At 47.8% G+C, this 26076-nt stretch overlaps 2 protein-coding genes across 3 annotated transcripts in view; both read right to left on the bottom strand.

The window, feature by feature from the left end:
* Window positions 1-219: 219 nt before the first annotated feature.
* Window positions 220-5691, bottom strand: cln8 (CLN8 transmembrane ER and ERGIC protein). The gene is made up of 4 exons (XM_076977578.1): window positions 5487-5691; window positions 4821-5080; window positions 4019-4378; window positions 220-2925 (listed from the first exon to the last, which is right to left on the bottom strand). The coding sequence occupies exons 1-4, from the start codon at window positions 5674-5676 to the stop codon at window positions 2617-2619; spliced, it is 1119 nt and encodes a 372-aa protein (XP_076833693.1). The 5' UTR covers window positions 5677-5691; the 3' UTR covers window positions 220-2616.
* Window positions 5692-7564: 1873 nt separating this feature from the next.
* Window positions 7565-26076, bottom strand: part of dlgap2a (discs, large (Drosophila) homolog-associated protein 2a) — a 160190-nt gene continuing 141678 nt past the window's right edge. The window contains exons 10-15 of one of the 2 annotated variants that reach the window (XR_013121775.1): window positions 21778-21863; window positions 17213-17706; window positions 16869-16960; window positions 13555-13707; window positions 8988-12899; window positions 7565-8923 (exon numbers count right to left, since the gene is read on the bottom strand). Coding sequence is in view for 1 of the 2 variants with exons in the window: in XM_076977577.1 (XP_076833692.1) it covers window positions 12699-12899; window positions 13555-13707; window positions 16869-16960; window positions 17213-17706; window positions 21778-21863 (1026 nt within the window). In the remaining variant the exon portion in view is untranslated. Of the gene's footprint in view, window positions 12900-13554; window positions 13708-16868; window positions 16961-17212; window positions 17707-21777; window positions 21864-26076 lie in introns of both variants that reach the window. The other variant, XM_076977577.1, reaches the window with a different exon arrangement.

Genomic DNA, 26076 nt, shown 5'->3' with positions numbered 1-26076 from the left:
CTCAAATGCTGCAGTAGCAGCTGTAGAAGTCATGAGGTCTTGAAATTAAAGACAGAAGTTCCACTTCCACTCATAATTAGCAGTAATCAGACCCTGAGCCAAGCATCACTTCAGAACTCTGCAACAGCAACGCCAAAGCATCAGAAATTAATATGCCAGAATTTGACATAATTTGGCAGTTAGTGAATCACAACACGATAAAAGTAGTTAAAAGAGCCAAAATACACTAATGTACTTTATCAGTTTGACAGGGAGGGGAGGAGAGGGTGGAGAAGAGGGTGGAGAAGAGGGGAGGGTGGAGGAGAGGGTGGAGAAGAGGGTGAGGGTGGAGAAGAGGGTGAGGGTGGAGAAGAGGGGAGGGTGGAGAAGAGGGGAGGGTGGAGGAGAGGGGGAGAGTGGAGGAGAGGGGAGGGTGGAGAAGAGGGGGAGAGTGGAGGAGAGGGGAGGGTGGAGAAGAGGGTGAGGGTGGAGAAGAGGGGAGGGTGGAGAAGAGGGGAGGGTGGAGAAGAGGGTGAGGGTGGAGAAGAGGGGAGGGTGGAGAAGAGGGGAGGGTGGAGAAGAGGGGAGGGTGGAGAAGAGGGGAGGGTGGAGAAGAGGGGAGGGTGGAGGAGAGGGTGGAGAAGAGGGTGAGGGTGGAGAAGAGGGTGAGGGTGGAGAAGAGGGTAGGGTGGAGAAGAGGGGAGGGTGGAGAAGAGGGGAGGGTGGAGAAGAGGGGAGGGTGGAGGAGAGGGGAGGGTGGAGGAGAGGGTGAGGGTGGAGAAGAGGGTGAGGGTGGAGAAGAGGGTGGAGAAGAGGGGGAGGGTGGAGGAGAGGGGAGGGTGGAGGAGAGGGTGAGGGTGGAGAAGAGGGTGGAGGGTGGAGGAGAGGGGAGGGTGGAGGAGAGGGGAGGGTGGAGGAGAGGGTGAGGGTGGAGAAGAGGGTGAGGGTGGAGAAGAGGGGGAGGGTGGAGGAGAGGGGAGGGTGGAGGAGAGGGTGAGGGTGGAGGAGAGGGGGAAGGTGGAGAAGAGGGGAGGGTGGAGAAGAGGGTGGAGGAGAGGGTGAGGGTGGAGAAGAGGGTGGAGGAGAGGGTGAGGGTGGAGAAGAGGGTGAGGGTGGAGAAGAGGGGAGGGTGGAGGAGGGAAAATCTCCCCTTGTCACTCTCACTTGCTGACAGAGTGCAGTGCAAGGACACTCCTGCACTCCTGCACTCCTGCACTGGAGACAGAAGGTGTTAGTAACGCTGCTTCCATTAACACTTCAAAAACACAAATACTCCAGAACTTACTTCCAGGACCCTGATGTAAATAAATATTTGTCTCAAGATCCAACATGAAACAGAAATCCAGCCATACCACTGTGAAGTAGAGGTCTGCACTCCCGCGGGACCCGACAGAATATCTTGCGGCGCGGGACAGAATTTAATTGTTATTGGCGGGAGCGGGAGTTGAATTAGTCCAGGCGATGCGGGAGCGGGACCGCATATACATGTAGAAAAATCCCACAAATTAATAGTCTAGAAAATTATAATAACAACAACGCAATGATTTTCATGCATAAGGAACAGGACGAAAACAACTAATCATTCAGTAAGTAAGCAATAAACTAATTCAAAATATTGGCTAAGCAACTGATCACGTGAACATGAAGTGTGCGTCATTTTGTCATTTTGATACAGAAATGGCAGAGACTGTAGACCAGGGGTCGGCAACCTTTGAGACATGGAGTGCCAACTTTAACATGTCCAGTCAATGAGTGTGCCACTATGGCGGCGAGTTTAAATTGTTGACCGAGGAGGGGGGGAGGTGTAAATGGACACAAATTAAGTATATCGCGATCGATCGCCAAGTTTAAACGCCTCCGCCGTTCGCGCGAGGTGTGCGTGCGGAGTCGCGCGCTACGGTCACTCGCGAAAGTATAATCCATTAATATAATAATTTATATTAAAATATATATTTTTGCTGATGCTGGTCCAGCGTGTCGCGTGCCAATGGTGGCACACGTGCCATAGGTTGCCGACCCCTGCTGTAGACGGTCAACCGTCTATTTAAAATTCTATTAAAACAGGCGAATACACCACAATTAAGCAAACTACAGGAAAGTCTGATGTATGGAAGTCATATTCCATTGTAATTAATGGAGATGGAAATCGGCTTGTTGTGATAGATGTCAGAAAGTGTTGGTGTACGTCACCTGACGGCACGTGTTTGGACTGTGCTAAGAAATGGGACAGCGCGATCCATCGCTATATTGCTGTTTTAATTAATACATAAGAAAATTTCAAGTACTAAATCTAATTAATTCAATTCATATTAGGATTGCGGGCGGGGGGCGACAGAAATGTGTATGTGGTGGGCGGGTGCGTGATTAAAACAAGCGATTTTTTGGCCGGTGCGGGCGGGGAGCGGGATTAAAACAAGCAGGTGCGGGCGGGAGCGGGATGAAAACAAGCGATTTTTTGGCGGGAGCGGGTCTAAAACAAGCGGGAGCGGGATTAAAAAAGCAGTCCCGCGCAGACCTCTACTGTGAAGTAACAGCCAACTCAAACACTGAACTGTCCCATCAACCCGTATTCCAGCCAGGCACCTCAACGCTTAATAAAGACACCATTTCCCATCAGCCCTTGCGTGCGTGCTCTGATCAGTTGGAGTGGGGCTTGTCTCGTCTCGGCCCGTTTTCCGGCACCGGTCTGTCACTGAAGTTCCAGTCCACGGGGCTGAGCAGCTGCATGGTCTTCTTGTGTGTCCACAAGGGGTTGATGATGATGGTGAGGAGAGTGAGGCCTGTGAAGAAGATCACTCTGGAGACCAGGGACACGCGAGTGTTCATCTCCTCCCAGTGACTCCAGCACACCCACCACATGTAGTACGTGAGAACCATCCTGCAGTGGAACATGTGAATCATCACCCACTGGTTCGCCCTCCAGAACAGAGTCCGCGACCAACCGGCCTAGGGCAGAGCACAGGGGCGGGGCGGGGGCGGAGACGGGGGCGGGGCAGATAGGAAATTGAAAAAGGAAAGACAAGAACACAATTGGTAAAGTTTAAAAAGATGGAAAAAGTCATTTCAAGTTAGATTGAGACACAGAGCTGTTACAAGGACACAGTGATGCATGCTTTTAAATTCAAAATAAATTTTGTTGTGACAAAAGAATTTATCTTATGACCAATGAACCTTGAGTGATAACTAGATCGCCATTTAGTTACAGGCAGAGTAGAAAACAGCGAGAAGGCGGTAGAGATCCTGTGGAGTTAAAAACTGACAGTGCGCTCTTGCTGAAACACTGACAGTAGCTCTTCTTTTGGGGTTAGGGGGGTGTTGGTGGTTACTACAAAGGTCACGTCGCATGTTAAAATATCACACAAGGGAATAGAAATCTAATTTCACAGAAGTAAAACAGAAGATATGAAAACATTTTTTGAACTTCATGAGGCCCGTGTGTGTTACTCCTTGAACCCATAATAGCTGAATACTGAGAGGGAGTCACATATACATTACTGTATTTAATACACATCCCCCTCACCATGGACTGGCATGGAAAGAAAATAAAGCCCTAGAGTAAACGGCTTCATTAGCACAAAATTAACTCATTTAAAAACAAACCACAAATACACATTTTTCTGGTCTGATCTTAACACAATTTTCAAAAGACTCAAAATTAACTGACACAAATGACGACCCTGTACTGTGGAAGATCAGGCCGCACACACACCCAACACACCCCACACACACCTAACACACCCCACACAGTACACACACACCCCACACAGTACACACACCCCCCACACAGTACACACACCCAACACACTCCCCACACACACCCAACACCATACACACGCCCATCACCGTACACACCCCACAACATACACACGCCCTACACACCCCACAACGTACACACCCCACAACATACACACGCCCTACACACCCCACAACGTACACACCCCACAACGTACACACCCCACAACGTACACACGCCCTACACACCCCACAACGTACACACCCCACAACGTACACACGCCCTACACACCCCGGACTCTCCCACCTTCAGCATGAGCCAGGACACGCAGGTAAAGGGCGTGCTCATCTCCAACAGCAGGGTGATCACGGGTAGGAAGTGTCCGAGCGTGTCACCCACCACCGCCCCAGTGTAGCCGGCCAGGGCGAAGGCGTGGTGGACGGCCAGGGCCGGGTCCAGTGAGCCGAACACCAACCCGGAGCAATGCAGCGCCAGGTTCTCAAACAGGAAGAAGCCCGTGGCGGTCAGCACGGTGAACCAGGACCAGCCCGTCTGCCCACGCAGCTTCTCGGTGAACAAGGCCCCGTCCTCGGTGAGGGCCCGCAGGCCCGCCACGGAGCCCTGCACGCCAAACAGCGCACGTGTGAGAGCCAGATCCCAGAACACCTGCACACAACAACACACTTCCTCATTACGAGCATTCAAGGGGTTTTCTTCGTAGCAGGGCTCAAATTCCAGCCCATCATAAGCATATCTGATACCACCAAAATACTGAGACTAACTGATTCAACAGTTGAATAGAGCAACATCCATGCAGGAACGCTGCTGGCGCTCGTTAGCCAGACACACCTGCAGGTGTGGAAACACCATGAGGTGATTTACACCCTGAATGTGACTAAACACGTCTCCAATAACGTTACACATCACTGTATCAGGGCAACGTTTACTCCAACACACCGCACACACATTCATCATTTTATTAAACCCTTCACTCGGTCTTTTAGAGCAGGACACACACACACTCTCTCACAAACTCACACTCACTCACTCACACTCTCTCTCTCTCTCACACACACACACACACACACACACACACACTCACACTCACCTTTTCTTTGGCAGGCAGGCTGCGGTAGGTCACCGACACTACATGGGAGAGGAAGTGTGAGATGAGGAAGATGAAGGTGTAGAAGAGGAAGCCCAGCCCCACCACCCGTAAGCGGAGGTCCCAGGAGGAGAAGTCCTGCTCCAAGAGGTCGCGGAGGCCCAGCGGCTCCTCACGGGGGGGCGCCGCCATCCCGGCTAACGGGAGCGTCCACACCGTCCAACACCCCGACCAGCGAGGCCCACAGGTCACACACCAACCACCTACAACGGGGGAGAGTTTTAGACACACGGCAGGGCCGCTGGAGCGGGTCCGGGTACCGGGGACCGGGGCACTCACAGCGCGGCGTCCAGCGTTACCCACCTAGCGTTAGCATTAGCCACCTAGCATTAGATATCTAGCGTTAGCCACCTAGCATTAGCGTTAGCCCCCCTAGCATTAGCCACCTAGCATTAGATATCTAGCGTTAGCCCCCTAGCATTAGCATTAGCCACCTAGCATTAGCTAGCATAGCTGCGCGAGACCAACGCCCGGCGTCTACCGACCGAAGCGCGCGCAGCCAGCCAACTAACCGACCCGAACTACCGACAAGTGGGTCTAACAAACCTTAAACCTACCCGTGAACCCACAACCGTGAACCCAGAGTTGGGCTAATCTGACGCGGCGTACCGGTTAAAGCGAACTCGGAGTTGATCGAGCGTAACGGGGAACGTCTGCAGGCGTAATCAGTCGAGCGCTGAGAACTCGATTCAACGTGGATCTGACGATTAAAAACCCGAAGATAACGGGACAGAACCGGGATGAATGTGAATAACGACCATAACGGGACAGAACCGGGATGAATGTGAATAACGACCATAACGGGACAGAACCGGGATGAATGTGAATAACGACCATAACGGGACAGAACCGGGATGAATGTGAATAACGATCATAACGGGACAGAACCGGGATGAATGTGAATAACGATCATAACGGGACAGAACCGGGATGAATGTGAATAACGATCATAACGGGACAGAACCGGGATGAATGTGAATCAAATCAAATCAAATCAAATCAAATCATGAATGTGAATAACGATCATAACGGGACCGGAGCCACTGCGTTTCACACAGGCAGGGTCAAATACATTATTTACAGACCTTTTGCAAATTGGCACTGAGATCAAATCTTTGCATTACATGAAACACATCTGAAAACCTAAAATCTTTACTGACTTGTTCAAACATCTGCAGTGGGATGGTGATGGATTTGAGCATTTAGTGAGAAGTGATTTTAATTCAGTGCTGTTTCTTCAGGTTGTTCTAGACCTGCAGTGGTTAGACTGCAGCACAATGTGTAGACATAAGAGAAGGAAACACTGTCTTGAATTACATGAGAATGAGAACATGTTGTAAGACAGTGTCAGGAGTAATACGCCCTCTGCAAATCTGTTGGAAACTACAATGCATCACATAGCCAATAATTATTAGGTTACTGATGATGATTATTAGCTATAATTATAATGATTATTAACCATTATTGATAGTGGAGATAAAGTCTTGAATTACAAGGAAATGTTTGATAATTGCATATTTTCTTACTTGTATTTGGGGAGTCGTAGTCCAGACCAGGAGTCGCAGAGTTCTCGATCTTCAGCCCAAAGTGTTTTCATATGACATCAGTGTGGTCACGAGCTATGACTCCTGACCGCTTTAACATGTTGAGATGTTGTTGTAAAGATAAAAAACGAAACCACATGTGGTGTTTGTGAACATGCAGAATATAAGAGACGTAACCATATTTACTCAAAATAATAGACAAATATTTTCTTCCAAAAAATTTAATGGCAGAAATATTTACATTTGATGACCAACGCAGTAAGTAAGCATCACATGGTAAAAGAAAAGCAAAGTATTAGAACGCTATAAATGCCTCCAAACCATATTTTAAATACAAACAAAACACTTGAATAAGTAGATAAATACATCAGTGCGATAAAATGTAAATAAATAAACATATAACATACAGCAATGTAATAGAAAAAAAACAATGAAGCAACCAATCAGACACTGAGCACGAGCACCTCGCATGCCGTCATAACCGTATCAAAACAACCCAGCGCAATAATGAAGAAACCAAACTGAGAAAGAGAAGAAAATAGTTTGTTTCAATGAAGCGTCATTTATATATATCTATATATATATATTTATATATTTCTGTACAAATCATGAATATTTGGTATTATATTCATCCTTAATATTGATATGATAGCCTATACAGTATAATAAATTAAAATATTTTTTAGCTAAACAACTACATTTTAATATATTAACCTTCTTCATTATATTTCTTTTCTTTTTAAACGTATTTTCACATTCTGAGATGTGAATAGCTCATCTCAGCCTTGACTCCACAGGATGGTAAAATCAAACATAAAGCTGTTTCAGTGGAAATGGAAGGTATCGCTTGTGATCGCCCAGGACCCACATGGTGTGTGTGTGGCTTTGCAGAATGCACCTTATTGGAAATGCTGTCTGAAATGCACCTTATATAACACACTTGGTACATACACATGATTTGAGGTGAGATATTGTTCATGTCCATTCTGGAATGTGGTCATAATGTAACGATGTAGTGACACCCTGCACACGTTAATGTAGTGACACCCTGCACACGTTAATGTAGTGACGCCCTGCACACGTTAATTTAACAAAAGCAGGCGAATATTACAGTGCAGCACTTGACATCTGACTCGATACTCAATTCCAGGTTATTCTGATAATGCCAAGAGTGCACTGGTGAAATGACTGATAATCATTTATGTGACTACTGATCAGTTTCATTTGCTTGTGCTGCAGACAGCAGGTTCTTGTCTGAAGACTGAACCCTCTGAGCACTGAACACACCTCTCTCTTCCTGTTGAACACACTGATGTATTGAACACAGCTCTCTCTTCCTGTTGAACACACTGATGTATTGAACACACCTCTCTCTTCCTGTTGAACACACTGATGTATTGAACACAGCTCTCTCTTCCTGTTGAACACACTGATGTATTGAACACACCTCTCTCTTCCTGTTGAACACACTGATGTATTGAACACAGCTCTCTCTTCCTGTTGAACACACTGATGTATTGAACACAGCTCTCTCTTCCTGTTGAACACACTGATGTATTGAACACAGCTCTCTCTTCCTGTTGAACACACTGATGTATTGAACACAGCTCTCTCTTCCTGTTGAACACACTGATGTATTGAACACAGCTCTCTCTTCCTGTTGAACACACTGATGTATTGAACACAGCTCTCTCTTCCTGTTGAACACACTGATGTATTGAACACACCTCTCTCTTCCTGTTGAACACACTGATGTATTGAACACAGCTCTCTCTTCCTGTTGAACACACTGATGTATTGAACACAGCTCTCTCTTCCTGTTGAACACACTGATGTATTGTCCTTTCTAGAGTGTTCTAGAACCCCACTGACTTCCATATGCAAATGCAACTACAAATGAATTACAAATAAATGCATATACTTATATACGTTCATATTTATATATGCATATACATAAAGTTCAATAAATAAAGAAAAAACAAAAGAGAAAGTAGATGCATATCAGTAAGATATTGTCCAATAAGACATCAACTATGAAGAATCCCACTATTATATGAACCTATGTCTGTTCTGCACGCTCTGTTACTGGCACCTTTCTGGGATGCATATTAAGGACATAGTCCACATATTTTACCCACAGGTCTGCTTCCTGTATGCAGGCTATATTCTGTGTCCAAACAACAAGGCTCAGGTGTCCAAACACAATGTATTTTATGTATAATGAACTTTAGATAGAAATTAATCTAGGTTTGTTTTTTGCAGGGATGAATGACCCTGCAGATAATACATCTCCACAAGCTTCACAACCAGGCCCAACTGGTGTCCAGAGAAATGCCCCAAAGGGAGTGATGTGGGGGAAAGATACTGAACCTGCCCTTTGACCATACAGCCCACATCATTTACTGAAAGAGCTGCATGTTTCTCAGAGTGGAACCCACCTGAAGACTGAGAGAAGGCCTACGAATAATCCCACAATGCACTGCATGTTTCTCAGAGTGGAACCTGAAGACTGAGAGAAGGCCTACGAATAATCCCACAATGCACTGCATGTTTCTCAGAGTGGAACCCACCTGAAGACTGAGAGAAGGCCTACGAATAATCCCACAATGCACTGCACACTCATCTTTATAAATATTTTCTACACTTCCACAACAATGACACCGGAGACTTTGGAAAAAAGTTTCACTTCACTTCAATTCACATTTAGCATGAGCGCGCACACACACACACACACACACACACACGAACACAAGTATACACGCACACATACATGTGCACACATGTATACACACACACAGACAAACATACATGTGCACAAGCGCATACACACACACACACACACTCCACACATGCATGCACATACCACACACACTCACCCACTCAGACAGAAAAAATAAAAACATAAAATACATGAAAATAAAACAAATACCAAAGAGAATACATATAGGCTGATCCCCACTGTGTCCAGGACTGTCTACATTGGCCAGGCGAACTTAGCGTGTGTGTACAGTGTCGGCTACCTCAGGAACTACACTTAACACAGCTCGCTATGGTAACAATCTCACCCGAATCTAAGGTAAATGTGGGGAAACTGATCATCATGTTAAAATCAAATACATGACCACCTCATGTATAATAATGTGCTATATTAAAACAAGGTAAGGGACAGGAATGATTACCTTTAAAGTCAATAACCTTTTTATTATTCTTAATTTTTCAGAAAAAATATATATGTCTAATAAGAGACCTCTCTAGCTGGGGTGTTCAGAAAGCACACTCTCACCATTCAATTACTTAGCAAAGACAAACCTGTGGAGAGCATTTCAGTTATCGATTACAGTCTCACCGATGCTAAATTTGAAAGCTCCTTCCCACAGTCAATGCCCAAACACACTAATGATGTGATAAGCTAAAAGCACTCTGGCCCAAAAGGCCTTTAGCCTAAGCCGGTGTTCAGATCTGAAGAACCTGGACTATTTGTGCTTCAGCAGAATATTTTCCTTTAGCAGTTTCCAGAGAATCATCACACAGGTTGTAGCCACGTTTCTAAGTAATTGTATACTTATAATTGTATATAATAATAATTTGGCAGTACCGTCCTAAAGTCATTGCAGTGAAGCCACAGTCACCCTTGAGTCTGTCTGTCAGGAGACAGGACTGGGAGGCAGTTAACAGTGAGACACGTTGACTTTCTCTCTCAGAGCTAAACAGGGTGTGTAATGGTGTGTCTGCTCAGCCAGGACTGCTGTTATTTTCGTAAGCTCAAAATGGACAGATAAATAAGAGAAGGGAAACAGCACACAGCGCAGAACAACACAGAATGGAGTTATTAGCACAAAAAGTGGACAGTTGTTGTTTCTACTTCTGAAGTCGAAATGAACCCACCGTCTGCACAGTATAACAGGAGGCCACGCCAGCGTCTACAGGCCTCTTAACCTTCCACAGCCTCATAATGCAGCTCCTTCTGACCACACTAGTGAGTTAGACAGGCAGCTCCTTCTGACCACACTAGTGAGTTAGACAGGCAGCTCCTTCTGACCACACTAGTGAGTTAGACAGGTAGCTCCTTCTGACCACACTAGTGAGTTAGACAGGATATGCAGCCAGTGAACAGCAGGTCAGTGTGTGGGGTTTACTACACGCTAACACCTTCAATGTCTGCTGGATCCTGTAGAAACACCACTGAACCGCTCCATCACCACATATACAGGTGCATAACACCGCCACCGTACCAAAGGTCACAGCCCTACCAAAGGTCACAGCCCTACCAAAGGTCACAGGTAAATGAAAATACAGGTAAATGAGCACTGGGGTTCAGGAGTTTGTTCACCAGATGCTACACAGACATGATTTTGGATGATATGGGAAATAGATATCTGACTCCCTGTGCCGTTCATTGTCCCTGTGTCTAGTTCCTGGCCAAACACAGAATCACCCTAGAAATGACCCCCCCCCACCCTCAAGCAGATTCATCACTCCCCACTACAAGCCCATGGCCAGCCAGTGGACATCACTACTGTGCACTAGTGTGAACACTAGCACTGGCTTGCATGCACAGGAGATCGCTGTAAGCTGCTTGAAGACTTTGTTTACACTTTGTCCATGTTTAATCACAGGCAAATGCTGACTTCAGATCAGTTAAGTCTTTATCCTGTTGAATCCATTCACCCACTGCCTGGAACTCTGTGAGTATAATTAGCGGTGGTGTAAGTGGTGTAAATACAAGGAGAATTCTGGGGTTCTGGGTTTCAGGCTGGCAGGTGGACATGTAGAAATTAATAGTGAGCTCAAATCACTACCCATACATATTCTTGCAATTCAACTGCAACTGTATCTTTAGTGAATGTCAGTAAATACATTTCCCTTGGAAATACATACAGAAGTATATTTAGAAAGTGCAAAAATGCATTTTTTGGAACCTATACATTTTGATTGATTTAAATATCTAAGCAAATCCATCCAAAAATCTTCCTTAAAATGAGATATGAACCAGTTCAATGGAATGGATGATGAAACTGTAATAAACAAGACTGAAACATTCTACATGTCATGGTGCGAGTGTCATGTGGTTTCTTACATATATAAGAAGTAAGTCTTTTAGTAAGATAAAGATATTCATTATGTCTGACTAGTAATGTATGTCTTCACCCTTTGAGTGGAGCTTTGACTTCCTGGGGTGAAGGGTTCATGTATTTTGACTTTGACTTCCTGGGGTGAAGGGTTCATGTATTTTTCAGTTACCTACAAATACTCATGTAAGCACTCATGGGTTGACCTCTGACCTACAGATATAGTCCAGCATATACTGAGGTATTATAACATTGGCACTTTCACATTTGTTCACAGAAACTCAAACAGACAGACAAAGGGAAAGCAAGAGAGAGAGAAATAAGAGACAGAAAAAATATATATAGAGAGAGAGAAAGAGAGGGAGAGAGAAAGAGAGAGAGAAAGGGAGAGAGAGAGATAGAGAGAGAGTGAGAGAGAGGATAGGGATGAATGCAACTATGGATCTTCCAAACTTTAAAAAAGCAATAATTTTTAGACCTCCATCCTTTCATAAAAAAGTGAGAGGTTGATCATCTCCTGTTAGCTGAACGTCTCCTGTTAGCTGATGCTGGTTTCAGATCCCAGTGTTGGTAATCGCACTTTAATGATGTGGGAAATCTAAGAAAGCTTTGAGCCACCTTTCTGATCGACTACCGTACTCTTGCCTGTGGTGAGCAGTGTAGGCAAATTTTGTTCACACTCCTTACGTAACTTACTAAATAACACCATTCAGTGATGATTTGTAAGACTAGGTTCATAACATTTTTAAGATGTAGCTTGTCAGCTTACATCAACACACCTAAAGCTTGATTTACTAGACTACAACTTAGTTTGTTTATCTACAACGACAGACTAAAATTTGTTGGGGTACTAATACTTCAATATCACAATCTCAAACACAGAATCATGTTTGGTTTCATGAGATATATGTATGTTTACATAAATAACCTCAAATTATTTTGGTTGCTGTTTAGACCTGCGATGACAACTTTATTATACTGTTACTACAGCCTCTCAAGGAGCACGTCCTGGTTTTTCTACACATTTCAGGCAGAAGGAGATGTTGGTCAGCTATCTGCCAAGGGTTAGAGGTGGACTCCCAGAGAGCCGTGTGGTTTAGGATATGCAGGGCTCGCATTAGCTGAAGGTGGAGATGCAGATGGAGACGGTGGTGATGGTGGTGGAGCCGTGATGAAGGTGTGGAGATGTTGCCCATGTCTGAGCTCTCTCAGAGTCTCGTCTGGGCCTCAGGGATGTAGATCTCGATGCTGTCCGCTCGCTCCGTCGCCGAGTTCTGGCGGAAGGATGCGGCCCGCTTGGCAGCTAAGAGGCGTCTGCGTGCCTCCTGCCTGTGACGGTCGGGCAGGTCCAGAGACTTCTCCCGGGTCACACTCTTACGGAACATCTTCTTTGGTACAGGAGGCGGGAGCTGACACACACACACACACACACACACACACACACACACGCACACGCACACGCATGCGCACACGCACGCGCACACACACACACACGCACACGCGCACACACACGTGCACACACACACACAATATTAATTTACACTGTATCAAAAATGTACAATAAAATTATTAATTAGTTATCAATGATTAAATAATCATTAATTACTGTGAGATTATAAAGCATTATGTTGTGGAGAAACTGCTTGAATAATATTCCCATAATTCCATAACCTTTCACTGACCTACTGATGAAATAATTATTTCACTTTAGCACGCAGAAGGACTGAAATTATAATTAATGTTATCCCACTACATGTGCCTGAATATAAAACATGAATGACATTAAACACTAAAGTGAATATTAATGATAAAAATCTTTATAAAACGAACATTTATAGTGTTCACTGGGATAAATAAAATATAGTTCAGCTGACTGACATTGTTGGACTTATGATGCTAAACATGAGATCAGTTGAATTAATGAATGAGTCATCTTCACTATTCAACACATTCCTACTGTTAAAAGAGCCCAGAGTGTACAAGGACCAGCTGAACTCATATCACACACTTAAATATTACATTGAATGTTGCATTATACAGATCTACTAGCCAATAAAAACTTGCCTTCTTCACAGGGCTCTCAACGAGCCTCCAATCGTTGCTCTTGATCTTCTGCAGTTCGTCAAACTTGGAGGTGACGTCATCGATGGAGAGCTGCAGTAGATCCCAGAACCCGGCCAGATCCTGAGATGTGGGGCGTGGCATGGCACTTGGGTCCTATAGGCCGCCACGCACAGACTGATTTACATATTCAGATTTTAAACACTGTTACGTATTTCACTCTAGGCCTCACTGCATATGCATCATTTAAATTTGCATATTATTAGATATGCTGTGTTAGACTTCGGAAGTCATTCCATTTGTATTTTATGATCCTAGATGTGTAAACAAGTATTTTAGTGACATCATATAATTTGATGGAAGGGTTTAATTCACCATGCTACAGATACCAGGGTATATAATTTTAACTGCTCTGAAGCATCCAGTAGAAAACACAATACATGTTTAAGTTTAACTGTAGATTTAACCTCTCTCTCTCTCTCTCTCTCTCTCTCTCTCTCTCTCTCTCTCTCTCTCTCTCTCTCTCAATCTCTCTCTCTCTCTCAATCTCTCTCTCTCTCTCTCTCTCTCTCTCTCTCTCTCTCTCTGTACATATATAGATCAGTTCCAGATGTAAACTCTGGAAAGGTCTAGGTCATAATATCTGAGCCACATTCGTTAATTTGCTAGATTACAGCTGAGTTACTAAAACACATCTTCTCCCCCAGACCCTTAACCCGCTGCTCTCCTTAAAACCAGCTTCTGGATCAGCCAAATGACTGTAAATACGGCATGAACCACTGGGTCAACAACCGTACACTTTACACAGTACTTACATGTTTGTTGAGCTATCTTACATAGTTTGCAAGTTCAAATGCATCAAAGAAATTATTTAATTATCTTTATAAATAGTTTGAAGTTTTTCCAGTTGGAAAACATACTTCTGTGTGTGTGTCTGTGTGTCTGTGTGTGTGTGTCTCCTACTGGTGAACTTCAAGATTATTTCAAGCACTGAGAGAGAGAGAGAGGGAGAGAGAGAGAGAGAAAGAGAGAGAGAGATAGAGAGAGTGTGTGTGAGAGATAGAGATAGAGTGTGTGTGTGAGAGAGATATAGAGTGTGTGTGAGAGATAGAGAGAGATAGAGAGAGTGTGTGTGTGTGTGTGTGAGAGAGAGAGAGATAGAGAGACAGATAGAGAGATAGTGTGTGTGAGAGAGATAGAGAGGCAGATAGAGAGTGTGTGTGTGAGAGAGATAGAGAGAGAGAGAGAGAGCGCGAGAGAGTGTGTGTGTGTGAGAGAGATAGAGAGACAGATAGAGAGTGTGTGTGTGTGAGATAGAGAGACAGATAGAGAGTGTGTGTGTGAGAGATAGATAGAGACAGAGAGAGAGAGAGAGAGCGAGAGTGTGTGTGTGTGAGAGAGATAGAGAGTCAGATCAAGTGTGTGTGTGAGAGAGAGATAGAGATAGATAGAGAGAGAGAGAGAGAGAGAGAGAGAGAGAGCGAGAGAGTGTGTGTGTGAGAGAGAGAGCGCTCACGTTTTAAACTGCCCCGTTACTTCAAGTGTGGATGATATCAGCACATAATTACTTAATACTGAAGACTGACTGCACATCAGTACTTAATACTCAAGACTCACTTGAGTTTTATATATCATTAGACTGTTTTAGACTTTGTTATTCGATTTGGCAGGGAGAAAAAAAACCCTCTTCTGATGTGAGAAAAGCTCCTCCCATATCAGGAACGCTCCTGCCACTCAAGAAAGGCTCCTCCCACATGACCATAATTAGATGATTAGGGAATCTAATTAGAATATAATTATTAGGGAATAATTAGATTCTGCTTTTAAATGAGATTACATAAATTACATAAATCTAATTTCTAATTTCCCTACAATAGAAATGCCCCTCCTTCCATGTCAGAATGTGCATGAAAGTTTTGCAAAGGTATTCAGGTAAAAAAAAAAAAACCCAAAACAAACAGCAATTGAAAACTGAATAGGCTCACAGCACCATTAGTATAATGAGGTGTACCAGCAAGCCACTTAGCTGCCAATGCCACAGTTTCAAACAGTGTGTAGAGAATTCAAACCATTCCAGAACCCTTCAAAGTGTGCTCAGAATTCAAACCATTCCAGAACCCTTCAAAGTGTGCTGGGTGAGTCCCAAGCTTTCTCATGTTGTCAGGGCGATTAAGTGGTTCTAAGAGTTCTGCAAGCATCATGTGAAAATGTCAGTGTAGTCAAGCTTTCTGCGATCTAACAACATAAGCAGCTTAAGGGTTAACAATGACATTTACAACTTGCTGTGACAAGGTCTACACACAGAGAAACTTCGGTCCCTCTCGGATCTGTTCTAGACTGATCGCTTCTGACAGCTGAGTCATGGGATGTGTTAGCACAAACACACATCTGCCTTCTGTTCTTCTTGTCTTTACACCACACTGACTGATCCCAGTACTGGCACCCTACACTATAACTATACTTCATTAGATGCCATGCATTTGACATTTTACAATGAACTGCAATTTACAACTGCTGACGAAACTCCAATATAGACAGAAGTCAGCTGACGTCTGGGGTCACTGACAGGCTGTGTTTACTGTGTCAACCCTTTCTGGCTTCTAGACAACCTGTCAGAATTAAAGACCAGATGTTGTATGGATGATTTTAATAAATATTTATACTATAAATGTCCTTGCAAATGCTATTTATGCAACACTTTAGACTAAACACTGAACACGTATGACTACACCCACACCACCCACACGTCTGCCTGATCTGTATCGGTGGTTGGAGGTTGCCTTAATTATAGCTTGGGTCCATCATGGAGACTTGCCCATTAACACCAACAGTGAAGTCAGCAGTTGTGCCCATAGGAAAATGTCACAACTCAAAAATTTTAAACAGGTTCTGAGACTTTAAGGGAATTTGGTTTCGATCGTGTGTTTGGAATATGTTCAAATGGAGTTGATGTCCCCTGCATGAATCTTTAATCGACAAATGCAACATGGAAGTTTTCAGGCAGCACAGGTTTACAGTCTTGTCTGCATTCACCACCAGCAAGCTCCTCCCCCCTGTCACTCACATTTCACTCAACTGATTAATATTGACTTCTTATTGGGCAATTCTGCTTTCACACTTGGTTCTGATTGGGTAACGGGTTGATTATGAGAACACATGTGGACTGGAGGGAGAAACAGTTTTTCTAAAACATACACATTTTATCCCTCTCTCTCTCCTCTTCTCACTCTCTCTCTCACACACACACACACACACACACACACACACACACACACACACACACACACACACACACACACACACACACACACACCTACCAGGTTTTGCTGACACAGCCAGTAAAACTGCTGGAATTTCTGGGACATGAGGAGTTGAGCACTGCCCACTGCACTCCGGATCTTACCTAGAACTGGAAGTGTGTGTACACACACACACACACACACACACACACACACACACACACACACACACACACACACACACACATAGAACTGTCAATATTCAAATGGCAGCGCTGTTTGAGGAAGTCTGAACCTGCAGCTCAGCTGATCTCATTACTGTAAACAAAAACATCTTGTGACTCTCACACAGCGAACATAAAGGAGAAGTTTGGCTTGTCCTCGTTTCAGCCCCCCCCCCCCCACCCCACCCCTGCACTCACTCTCCTCCGTCAGGTCGTTCTCCTCCGCCTCCCCCTCCATCTCCTTACACCACCTCTCCATCCTCTTGGTCTCGCCATGCAGGAGCTGCATGAACCAGGTCCCGTCCCTGCGGGGTGACGGCGAGACCCTGCCCGGGTCGGGGCCCTGCGGTGGGGTCACCGTCACGGCCACGGTGGGGGTGGGCTCGCGGGTGGTGCCGTCCGGATGCTCCGCCCACGGCTCAGGGGTGGTGCGGTGGGGGCTGGGCGGCTCGTTGGCCGAGCGGTAGTCGTCACGGTAGCTGAAGTGTCCCTGGGTGCGGACGGTTCGCACGGCGCCGTACGGGGTGGGTGTGTTGGGCTCACTGTGCCGCTGCTGCACCTGTGGGTGGTGCTGCTGGTGGAAGGCTCCACCGAACTGCAGACCCTTGTCCTCCATGGCTGGGAAGACCTCGGGCTCCAGGTCGGCCTGAACGGCTGCCGTCACACTGTTGGAGCGCTTGAACCTTCCCAGCCTGGGAAGAGAGAGAGAGACAGATACACACATCATAGCACCTTCACCTGGGTGAGGTTGATGTGAGTGTCCATGTGCTGGGTGGAGGTAGCCTGGGTGTAGGTGTAATTGTGGATGTAGGGCTGGTGTAAAGAGGGTGTAGTTGTGGGTGTAGGGTGGGTGTAGTTGTGGGTGTAGAGTGGGTGTAGAGAGGGTGTAGGGTGGGTGTAGAGAGGGTGTAGGGTGAGTGTAGAGTGGGTGTAGGGTGGATGTAGAGAGGGTGTAGGGTGGGTGTAGTTGTGGGTGTAGAGAGGGTGTAGGGTGGGTGTAGAGAGGGTGTAGGGTGGATGTAGAGAGGGTGTAGGGTGGGTGTAGAGTGGGTGTAGAGAGGGTGTAGGGTGGGTGTAGAGAGGGTGTAGTTGTGGGTGTAGAGAGGGTGTAGAGTGGGTGTAGAGAGGGTGTAGTTGTGGGTGTAGAGAGGGTGTAGGGTGGGTGTAGAGAGGGTGTAGAGTGGGTGTAGAGAGGGTGTAGTTGTGGGTGTAGGGTGGGTGTAGAGTGGGTGTAGTTGTGGGTGTAGAGAGGGTGTAGGGTGGGTGTAGAGTGGGTGTAGTTGTGGGTGTAGAGAGGGTGTAGGGTGGGTGTAGAGAGGGTGTAGTTGTGGGTGTAGAGAGGGTGTAGAGTGGGTGTAGAGAGGGTGTAGTTGTGGGTGTAGAGAGGGTGTAGGGTGGGTGTAGAGAGGGTGTAGAGTGGGTGTAGAGAGGGTGTAGTTGTGGGTGTAGGGTGGGTGTAGAGTGGGTGTAGGGTGGGTGTAGAGTGGGTGTAGTTGTGGGTGTAGGGTGGGTGTAGAGAGGGTGTAGTTGTGGGTGTAGAGTGGGTGTAGGGTGGGTGTAGAGTGGGTGTAGTTGTGGGTGTAGGGTGGGTGTAGAGAGGGTGTAGTTTTGGGTGTAGAGTGGGTGTAGGGTGGGTGTAGAGTGGGTGTAGTTGTGGGTGTAGGATGGGTGTAGAGAGGGTGTAGAGAGGGTGTAGTTGTGGGTGTAGAGAGGGTGTAGAGAGGGTGTAGAGTGGGTGTAGTTGTGGGTGTAGGGTGGGTGTAGAGAGGGTGTAGTTGTGGGTGTAGGGTGGGTGTAGAGTGGGTGTAGGGTGGGTGTAGGGTGGGTGTAGAGTGGGTGTAGGGTGGGTGTAGGGTGGGTGTAGAGAGGGTGTAGTTGTGGGTGTATGGTGGGTGTAGGGTGGGTGTAGAGAGGGTGTAGGGTGGGTGTAGAGTGGGTGTAGGGTGGGTGTAGGGTGGGTGTAGAGAGGGTGTAGTTGTGGGTGTATGGTGGGTGTAGAGAGGGTGTAGAGAGGGTGTAGGGTGGATGTAGGGTGGGTGTAGAGAGGGTGTAGTTGTGGGTGTAGAGAGGGTGTAGGGTGGGTGTAGAGTGGGTGTAGAGAGGGTGTAGTTGTGGGTGTAGGGTGGGTGTAGAGTGGGTGTAGGGTGGGTATAGAGTGGGTGTAGTTATGGGTGTAGGGTGGGTGTAGGGTGGGTGTAGAGTGGGTGTAGTTGTGGGTGTAGGGTGGGTGTAGAGTGGGTGTAGGGTGGGTATAGAGTGGGTGTAGTTATGGGTGTAGGGTGGGTGTAGAGTGGGTGTAGAGTGGGTGTAGAGTGGGTGTAGGGTGGGTGTAGTTGTGGGTGTAGTTGTGGGTGTAGGGTGGGTGTAGAGAGGGTGTAGTTGTGGGTGTAGGGTGGGTGTAGAGTGGGTGTAGAGTGGGTGTAGTTGTGGGTGTAGAGAGGGTGTAGGGTGGGTGTAGAGAGGGTGTAGAGTGGGTGTAGAGAGGGTGTAGTTGTGGGTGTAGGGTGGGTGTAGAGTGGGTGTAGGGTGGGTGTAGAATGGGTGTAGTTGTGGGTGTAGGGTGGGTGTAGAGAGGGTGTAGTTGTGGGTGTAGAGTGGGTGTAGGGTGGGTGTAGAGTGGGTGTAGTTGTGGGTGTAGGGTGGGTGTAGAGAGGGTGTAGTTTTGGGTGTAGAGTGGGTGTAGGGTGGGTGTAGAGTGGGTGTTGTGTGGGTGTAGGATGGTGTAGAGAGGGTGTTGAGTGGGTGTAGTTGTGGGTGTAGAGTGGGTGTAGGTGGGTGTAGAGTGGGTGTAGTTGTGGGTGTAGGGTGGGGTGTAGTGGGGGTTGTGGGGTTGTAGGGTGGGTGTTGTGTGGTGTAGGTGGGTTTGTTGGTGTAGTGGTGGGTGTAGGGTGGGTGTAGTGGTGGGGGTGTAGGGTGGGTGTTGGTGGGTGTTGGGTGGGGTGTAGAGGGGGGTGTAGTGTGGGTGTATGGGGTGGGTGGTAGGGTGGGGGGGGTTGGGTGGGTGTAGTGGTGGGGTGTGGGGTGTGGGGGTGTAGGGTGGTGTTGGGTGGTTGTGGGTGGTTGTGGAGGGTGTGGTGGGTGTGAGGTGGTGGGTGTAGGTGGGTGGAGGGTGTAGTGTGGGTGGTGGTGTGGGGTGTGTGGGTGGGGTGTAGTGTGGGTGTTGGTGTTGGGGTGGTAGGGTGGGTGTAGTGTGGGTGGTAGGGTGGGTGTTGGGGGTGGGGTGGTGAGGTGGGTGTAGTTGTGGGTGTGGGTGTGTGGGGTGTGGGGTGGGTGGTTGGGGTGGGGTATGGTGGGGGTTGTGGGTGGGTGGGTGTAGGGTGGGTGTAGGGTGGGTGTAGGGGGGGTTGTGGGTTGGGTGTAGTGTGGGGTGTTGTGGGGGGGGTTGTAGGTGGGTGGGGTGGTTGTGGGTGTGGGTGGGGTTGTGGGGGGTAGTTGGGGTGTAGGGGGGTGTAGTGGGGGTGGGTGGGGTGGTGGGGTGGTGGTTGGGGGTGTGTGTAGGGTGGTGTAGGGGGGTGTTGGGGGGTTGGGGTGTAGGGTGGGTGTAGGTGGGTGTGTTGTGGGGTGTAGGGTGGGTGTAGAGTGGGTGTAGGTGGGTGTAGAGGGGTTGTAGGTGGGTGTAGGGGGTGTGTCGGTGGGTGGAGTGAGTGTAGAGAGGGTGTAGAGTGGGTGTAGTTGTGGGTGTAGGGTGGTGGTTGGGTGTAGAGAGGGTGTAGTTGTGGGTGTGGGGGGGTGTAGTGGGTGTAGGGGGTGTAGGGTGGGTGTGGGTGTAGTTGTGGGTGTAGGGTGGGGTGTAGAGAGGGTGTAGAGTGGGTGTAGAGAGGGTGTAGGGTGGGGGGGGTGTAGTGAGGGTGTAGGTGGGTGTAGAGTGGGTGTAGGGTGGGGTGTAGTGTGGGTGTAGTGTGGGTGTAGGTGGGTGTAGTGTGGGGTGTAGGTGGGGTGTAGGGGGTGTTGGTGGGTGTAGAGAGGGTGTAGTTGTGGGTGTAGGGTGGGTGTAGAGTGGGTGTAGAGAGGGTGTAGGGTGGGTGTAGAGAGGGTGTAGTTGTGGGTGTAGAGTGGGTGTAGAGTGGGTGTAGTAGTGGGTGTAGGGTGGGTGTAGAGTGGGTGTAGAGAGGGTGTAGTTGTGGGTGTAGGGTGGGTGTAGAGTGGGTGTAGAGTGGGTGTAGAGAGGGTGTAGGGTGGGTGTAGAGAGGGTGTAGGGTGGGTGTAGAGTGGGTGTAGGGTGGGTGTAGGGTGGGTGTAGAGAGGGTGTAGAGAGGGTGTAGTTGTGGGTGTAGGGTGGGTGTAGAGTGGGTGTAGGGTGGGTGTAGGGTGGGTGTAGAGTGGGTGTAGGGTGGGTGTAGAGAGGGTGTAGTTGTGGGTGTAGGGTGGGTGTAGAGTGGGTGTAGGGTGGATGTAGGGTGGGTGTAGAGTGGGTGTAGAGTGGGTGTAGAGAGGGTGTAGGGTGGGTGTAGAGAGGGTGTAGAGAGGGTGTAGGGTGGGTGTAGAGAGGGTGTAGTTGTGGGTGTAGGGTGGGTGTAGAGTGGGTGTAGGGTGGGTGTACGGTGGGTGTAGAGAGGGTGTAGGGTGGGTGTAGAGTGGGTGTAGAGTGGGTGTAGGGTGGGTGTAGAGAGGGTGTAGAGTGGGTGTAGGGTGGGTGTAGAGAGGGTGTAGTTGTGGGTGTAGGGTGGGTGTAGAGTGGGTGTAGGGTGGGTGTAGGGTGGGTGTAGAGTGGGTGTAGAGTGGGTGTAGGGTGGGTGTAGAGGTAGTGAAGGGCAGAGTCTCACCTCCTCTCATCTTCCACTTGCACTCCAACAGAGTGATACTCCCGTGATCCTTTGCTCTCTGACTCTGAGTCTGTGGCTGCCTCCACCTGTGGACACACACCACCACGGGTCTCGTTACAGCCGCTGGCCCACACCGCCCACACACACCACCACGGGTCTTATTACAGCCGCTGGCCCACACCACCCACACACACCACCACGGGTCTCATTACAGCCGCTGGCCCACACCGCCCAGACACACCACCACGGGTCTCGTTACAGCCGCTGGCCCACACCACCCACACACACCACCACGGGTCTCGTTACAGCCGCTGGCCCACACCGCCCACACACACCACCACGGGTCTCGTTACAGCCGCTGGCCCACACCGCCCACACACACCACCACGGGTCTCGTTACAGCCGCTGGCCCACACCGCCCACACACACCACCACGGGTCTCGTTACAGCCGCTGGCCCACACCGCCCACACACACCACCACGGGTCTCGTTACAGCCGCTGGCCCACACCGCCCACACACACCACCACGGGTCTCGTTACAGCCGCTGGCCCACACCGCCCACACACACCACCACGGGTCTCGTTACAGCCGCTGGCCCACACCGCCCACACACACCACCACGGGTCTCGTTACAGCCGCTGGCCCACACCGCCCACACACACCACCCTGGGTCTCGTTACAGCCGCTGGCCCACACCGCCCACACACAGCACCACGGGTCTCGTTACAGCCGCTGGCCCACACCGCCCACACACACCACCACGGGTCTCGTTACAGCCGCTGGCCCACACTGCCCACACACAGCACCACGGGTCTCGTTACAGCCGCTGGCCCACACCGCCCACACACAGCACCACGGGTCTCGTTACAGCCGCTGGCCCACACCGCCCACACACACCACCACGGGTCTCGTTACAGCCGCTGGCCCACACCGCCCACACACACCACCACGGGTCTCGTTACAGCCGCTGGCCCACACCGCCCACACACACCACCACAGGTCTCGTTACAGCCGCTGGCCCACACCGCCCACAGCCACTGAACACATGATCGCGCCTTTCATTACACCTGATCCAACATCACAGAATTTCTGCAGAATCTCATTATATCAGCAGACTGAGGCCGGCCGGGCCCACCACCTCCCTCATTAAGCTGGGAAAGGCTGCGGTGTCTGTGACAGTCTGGGCGCGGTAGGACAGCAGAGCGGCTCACACTCAGAGAGAGAGAGACACACACACACACACACACACACACACACACACACACACACACACACACATTCAGAGCGGCTCACACTCAGAGTGAGACTGGGCTCACCCAGCCTGGACGGAGAGGCCCGCGGGTCTGATCCACTACAGCTGTAGAAAGCCACTGGCTCAGAAAAGACAGAACACCTCAATATCCACACACACACACACACATACACACACACACACATACACACACACACACACACACACACACACACACACACACACATACACACATACACACACACACACACACACACACACACACACACACACACACACACACACACACACACACACACATTCCTGTGCAATGCCACATGCCTTTGTAAATAACAGCACAATGATTTATGGGGGCAGGCAGAGCAATAGAGCTCCACAAAGAACAATTAGATTTACTGAGAAAACAGAAGCAGAGGAGGAAACACATAGAGAGCAAGAAAATATGAAATAGACAAACACTGACGCCCGCCACACACACACACGCACGCACGCACGCACACACACGTGCACACACACGTGCACACACACGCGCACACATACTTTATTGGACAGTGTGCAGTTCCACAGAGATGGCAGGGCTGAGTGTAACACCGTGAGTGGGCGGAGCCTGCACCGCCGTTTACACTGACCTTTACTGAGTTCTGAGATCTAGAGATACCCCTTCATACCCGTCTAATGGGTTTATCCACAAATCTCTCCAGATTTACTCTGCTGGCCACCACAAAAGAGAAAAACTAAAGTGAACTAAGGTAAGTCTGTTTTATACACTTAACAATTGTGTGGATTACTAAATCCGTCCTGTTGTGTGCTGAGATTAAAAGGTTCCAGACTCACTGGATGTGGGAATACTCTAACAACAGGAGTCATGGGGCTATGAGAGACAGGCAAGGCTTGGAGGAAGGAGGCGGGGCTAACTTGTGACAGTCTCAGGACTCCCATGATTCACAGACCCTCAGGTCAAGATGTGAAATAAGTTAAAAAAATTATAAGAGCTGATGAGGGTTAAAACTGTGCAAACACAGAACCAGACCCAGATTAAACTTCTTTGATCCAGACCTAGACCCAATCTCCATGACTCAGACACTGAACCACACCCAGAACCAGAACCAGATCTAGAACCAGAACCAGAGCAGGCCCAGACCCTTGACCCAGAGCCTGAACCAGCCCGTGATTAAACTCTGCTGCTTGTCTACTGCTGTTTTCTGTGGATGTAAAGACAAACTGTGGAGTTGTATTTGTTCATTATACAATATTTTGAAGGCACAGAGCAACAGGCCTGCAGGTTTCTCTGGGTTCTTTATGCAGCCTACAGGGGTCATAACATCACAGCAGCCCATATGTGTCATCAGAGCCCAGATGACTTGCTGAAACAGTAGCCACTGCGAGATTAAGTGGATCCAAGTGCCGGCTCGCACTATTAACAACCACAGTGAGCGCTGAAGAGGGCGTGAGCAAGCCGACACAGGGAGACGGGGAAGAACTCAAACTTAAATGACACAGAAGAACTGCAACAGAAATAATCAATAAACGTGGGGAAAAATAATAAAGGGAACTGAAAAGATCGTGGACAATACTCAACGTGCAAAAGAGAAAAGAAACTAAAGACGCCGTGGGAAGTGTCTGGCTGGCAGACGAACACCGCAACAAACAAACAACCCTTCCCAAACTAAAGCAGAAACGGACAGGAAGAAAAACAGCAGGGGAAAAACTTGAAGACAGGAGGCAAGTACTCGAATGACAGCAGGAGACAGAACAACAAACATAAGAGAAACTGGTGGCGAAACACCAACGTCTCCAAGCGGGAACCAAACCAGAGAAAGGGGCTGAGCAACGTGAGGCATAGAGACCAAAGTGATCTGTCACAAATCCCTACCTTAAGCAGGTGTGACGGATCACTGCTGATTGCGGAGACCCCGTCTAAAACTGGCTCGTGGACTCCTGCTATTGGTGGTCCGGGGAGTCGCATCCGAGCCAGCTCTGACATCATATGTGTCATCAGAGCCCATATGGGTCATCAGAGCCCATATGGGTCATCAGAGCAAAGTTATAATCGTTAACAAAAACTAACGAAAAAACAAAAACTGATACTGAAAAAACATTTTCGTTAACTGTTCAAATAAATAATTTGAAAAGAAAAAAAACTATAACTATCTGTAACTATATTACATGTTTAGAAAACTAAAAACTAAACTAAAACATTCTGAAATTATAGATAGGATACCATGTGTTTTTGTGTTTGTAAATGTATTTATAATTCCTGTGGACTGATCACTAGAAGTTTTACATTAGCTGGTAGAATGGTAGCGTGGTCCATCACGTCATTTCTTGTTTACAGTTCCTGCAACAAACGTTGGGAGAGAACGCCAGAGTCCTGTATGGGATCAAAAAAAAAATTAATAAAATATATGGAGTCATTCTCAAGAGGAAAAACCCCACTAGGTAGCACCGGGAAGGAGAACCGTAATGGGCCGTCTTCACCAGTGATCAAATAGCTGCTGGTTAGTTGATATGCAGGAAAACCACAAGCGGGCGAGTGCACTAGTTAATGTGTTGAGACTGGATGTCAACACGTCTGTGTGACTCGATTACCTTCAAAAATTTTAGCTTTTCACTCGAACCAAAATAGGGTTACGCTCCTATGTTCGTATCTGTCCTTAGTCTGGCAACTTTCAGCAGCAATATTACACATTGAATACATTTTTGTAATTGAATAAATTTTTTTATGTTATCTTTTGATCAGTTTTTATTACACAATATTTATTCTAACAAATGATCCAAAGTATGACTAAAACTAATGCTAGAACTATTGAAAACTAAGCTAAAACTAAGCTTTTAAAATAATTTAAACTAATAAAAACTTGCTGAAGTAGAAAAAAGTCACAATTAAATAAAAACTAAACTATAATGAAAAATCCAAACCTATTATAACCTTGCATCAGAGCCCATATGTGACACCCAAACCAAGGCAGGTGGATCAGTGCACAAGACAACCTCCTGACCATTAGCCTGACCTCCTGACCATTAGCCTGACCTCCTGACCATTAG

Source organism: Brachyhypopomus gauderio, chromosome 17, assembly GCF_052324685.1.
Source record: "Brachyhypopomus gauderio isolate BG-103 chromosome 17, BGAUD_0.2, whole genome shotgun sequence".
Classification (NCBI taxonomy): domain Eukaryota; kingdom Metazoa; phylum Chordata; class Actinopteri; order Gymnotiformes; family Hypopomidae; genus Brachyhypopomus; species Brachyhypopomus gauderio.
Note: the sequence above shows the minus strand (reverse complement) of the source record. Positions and strands in the feature narration are given on the sequence as shown.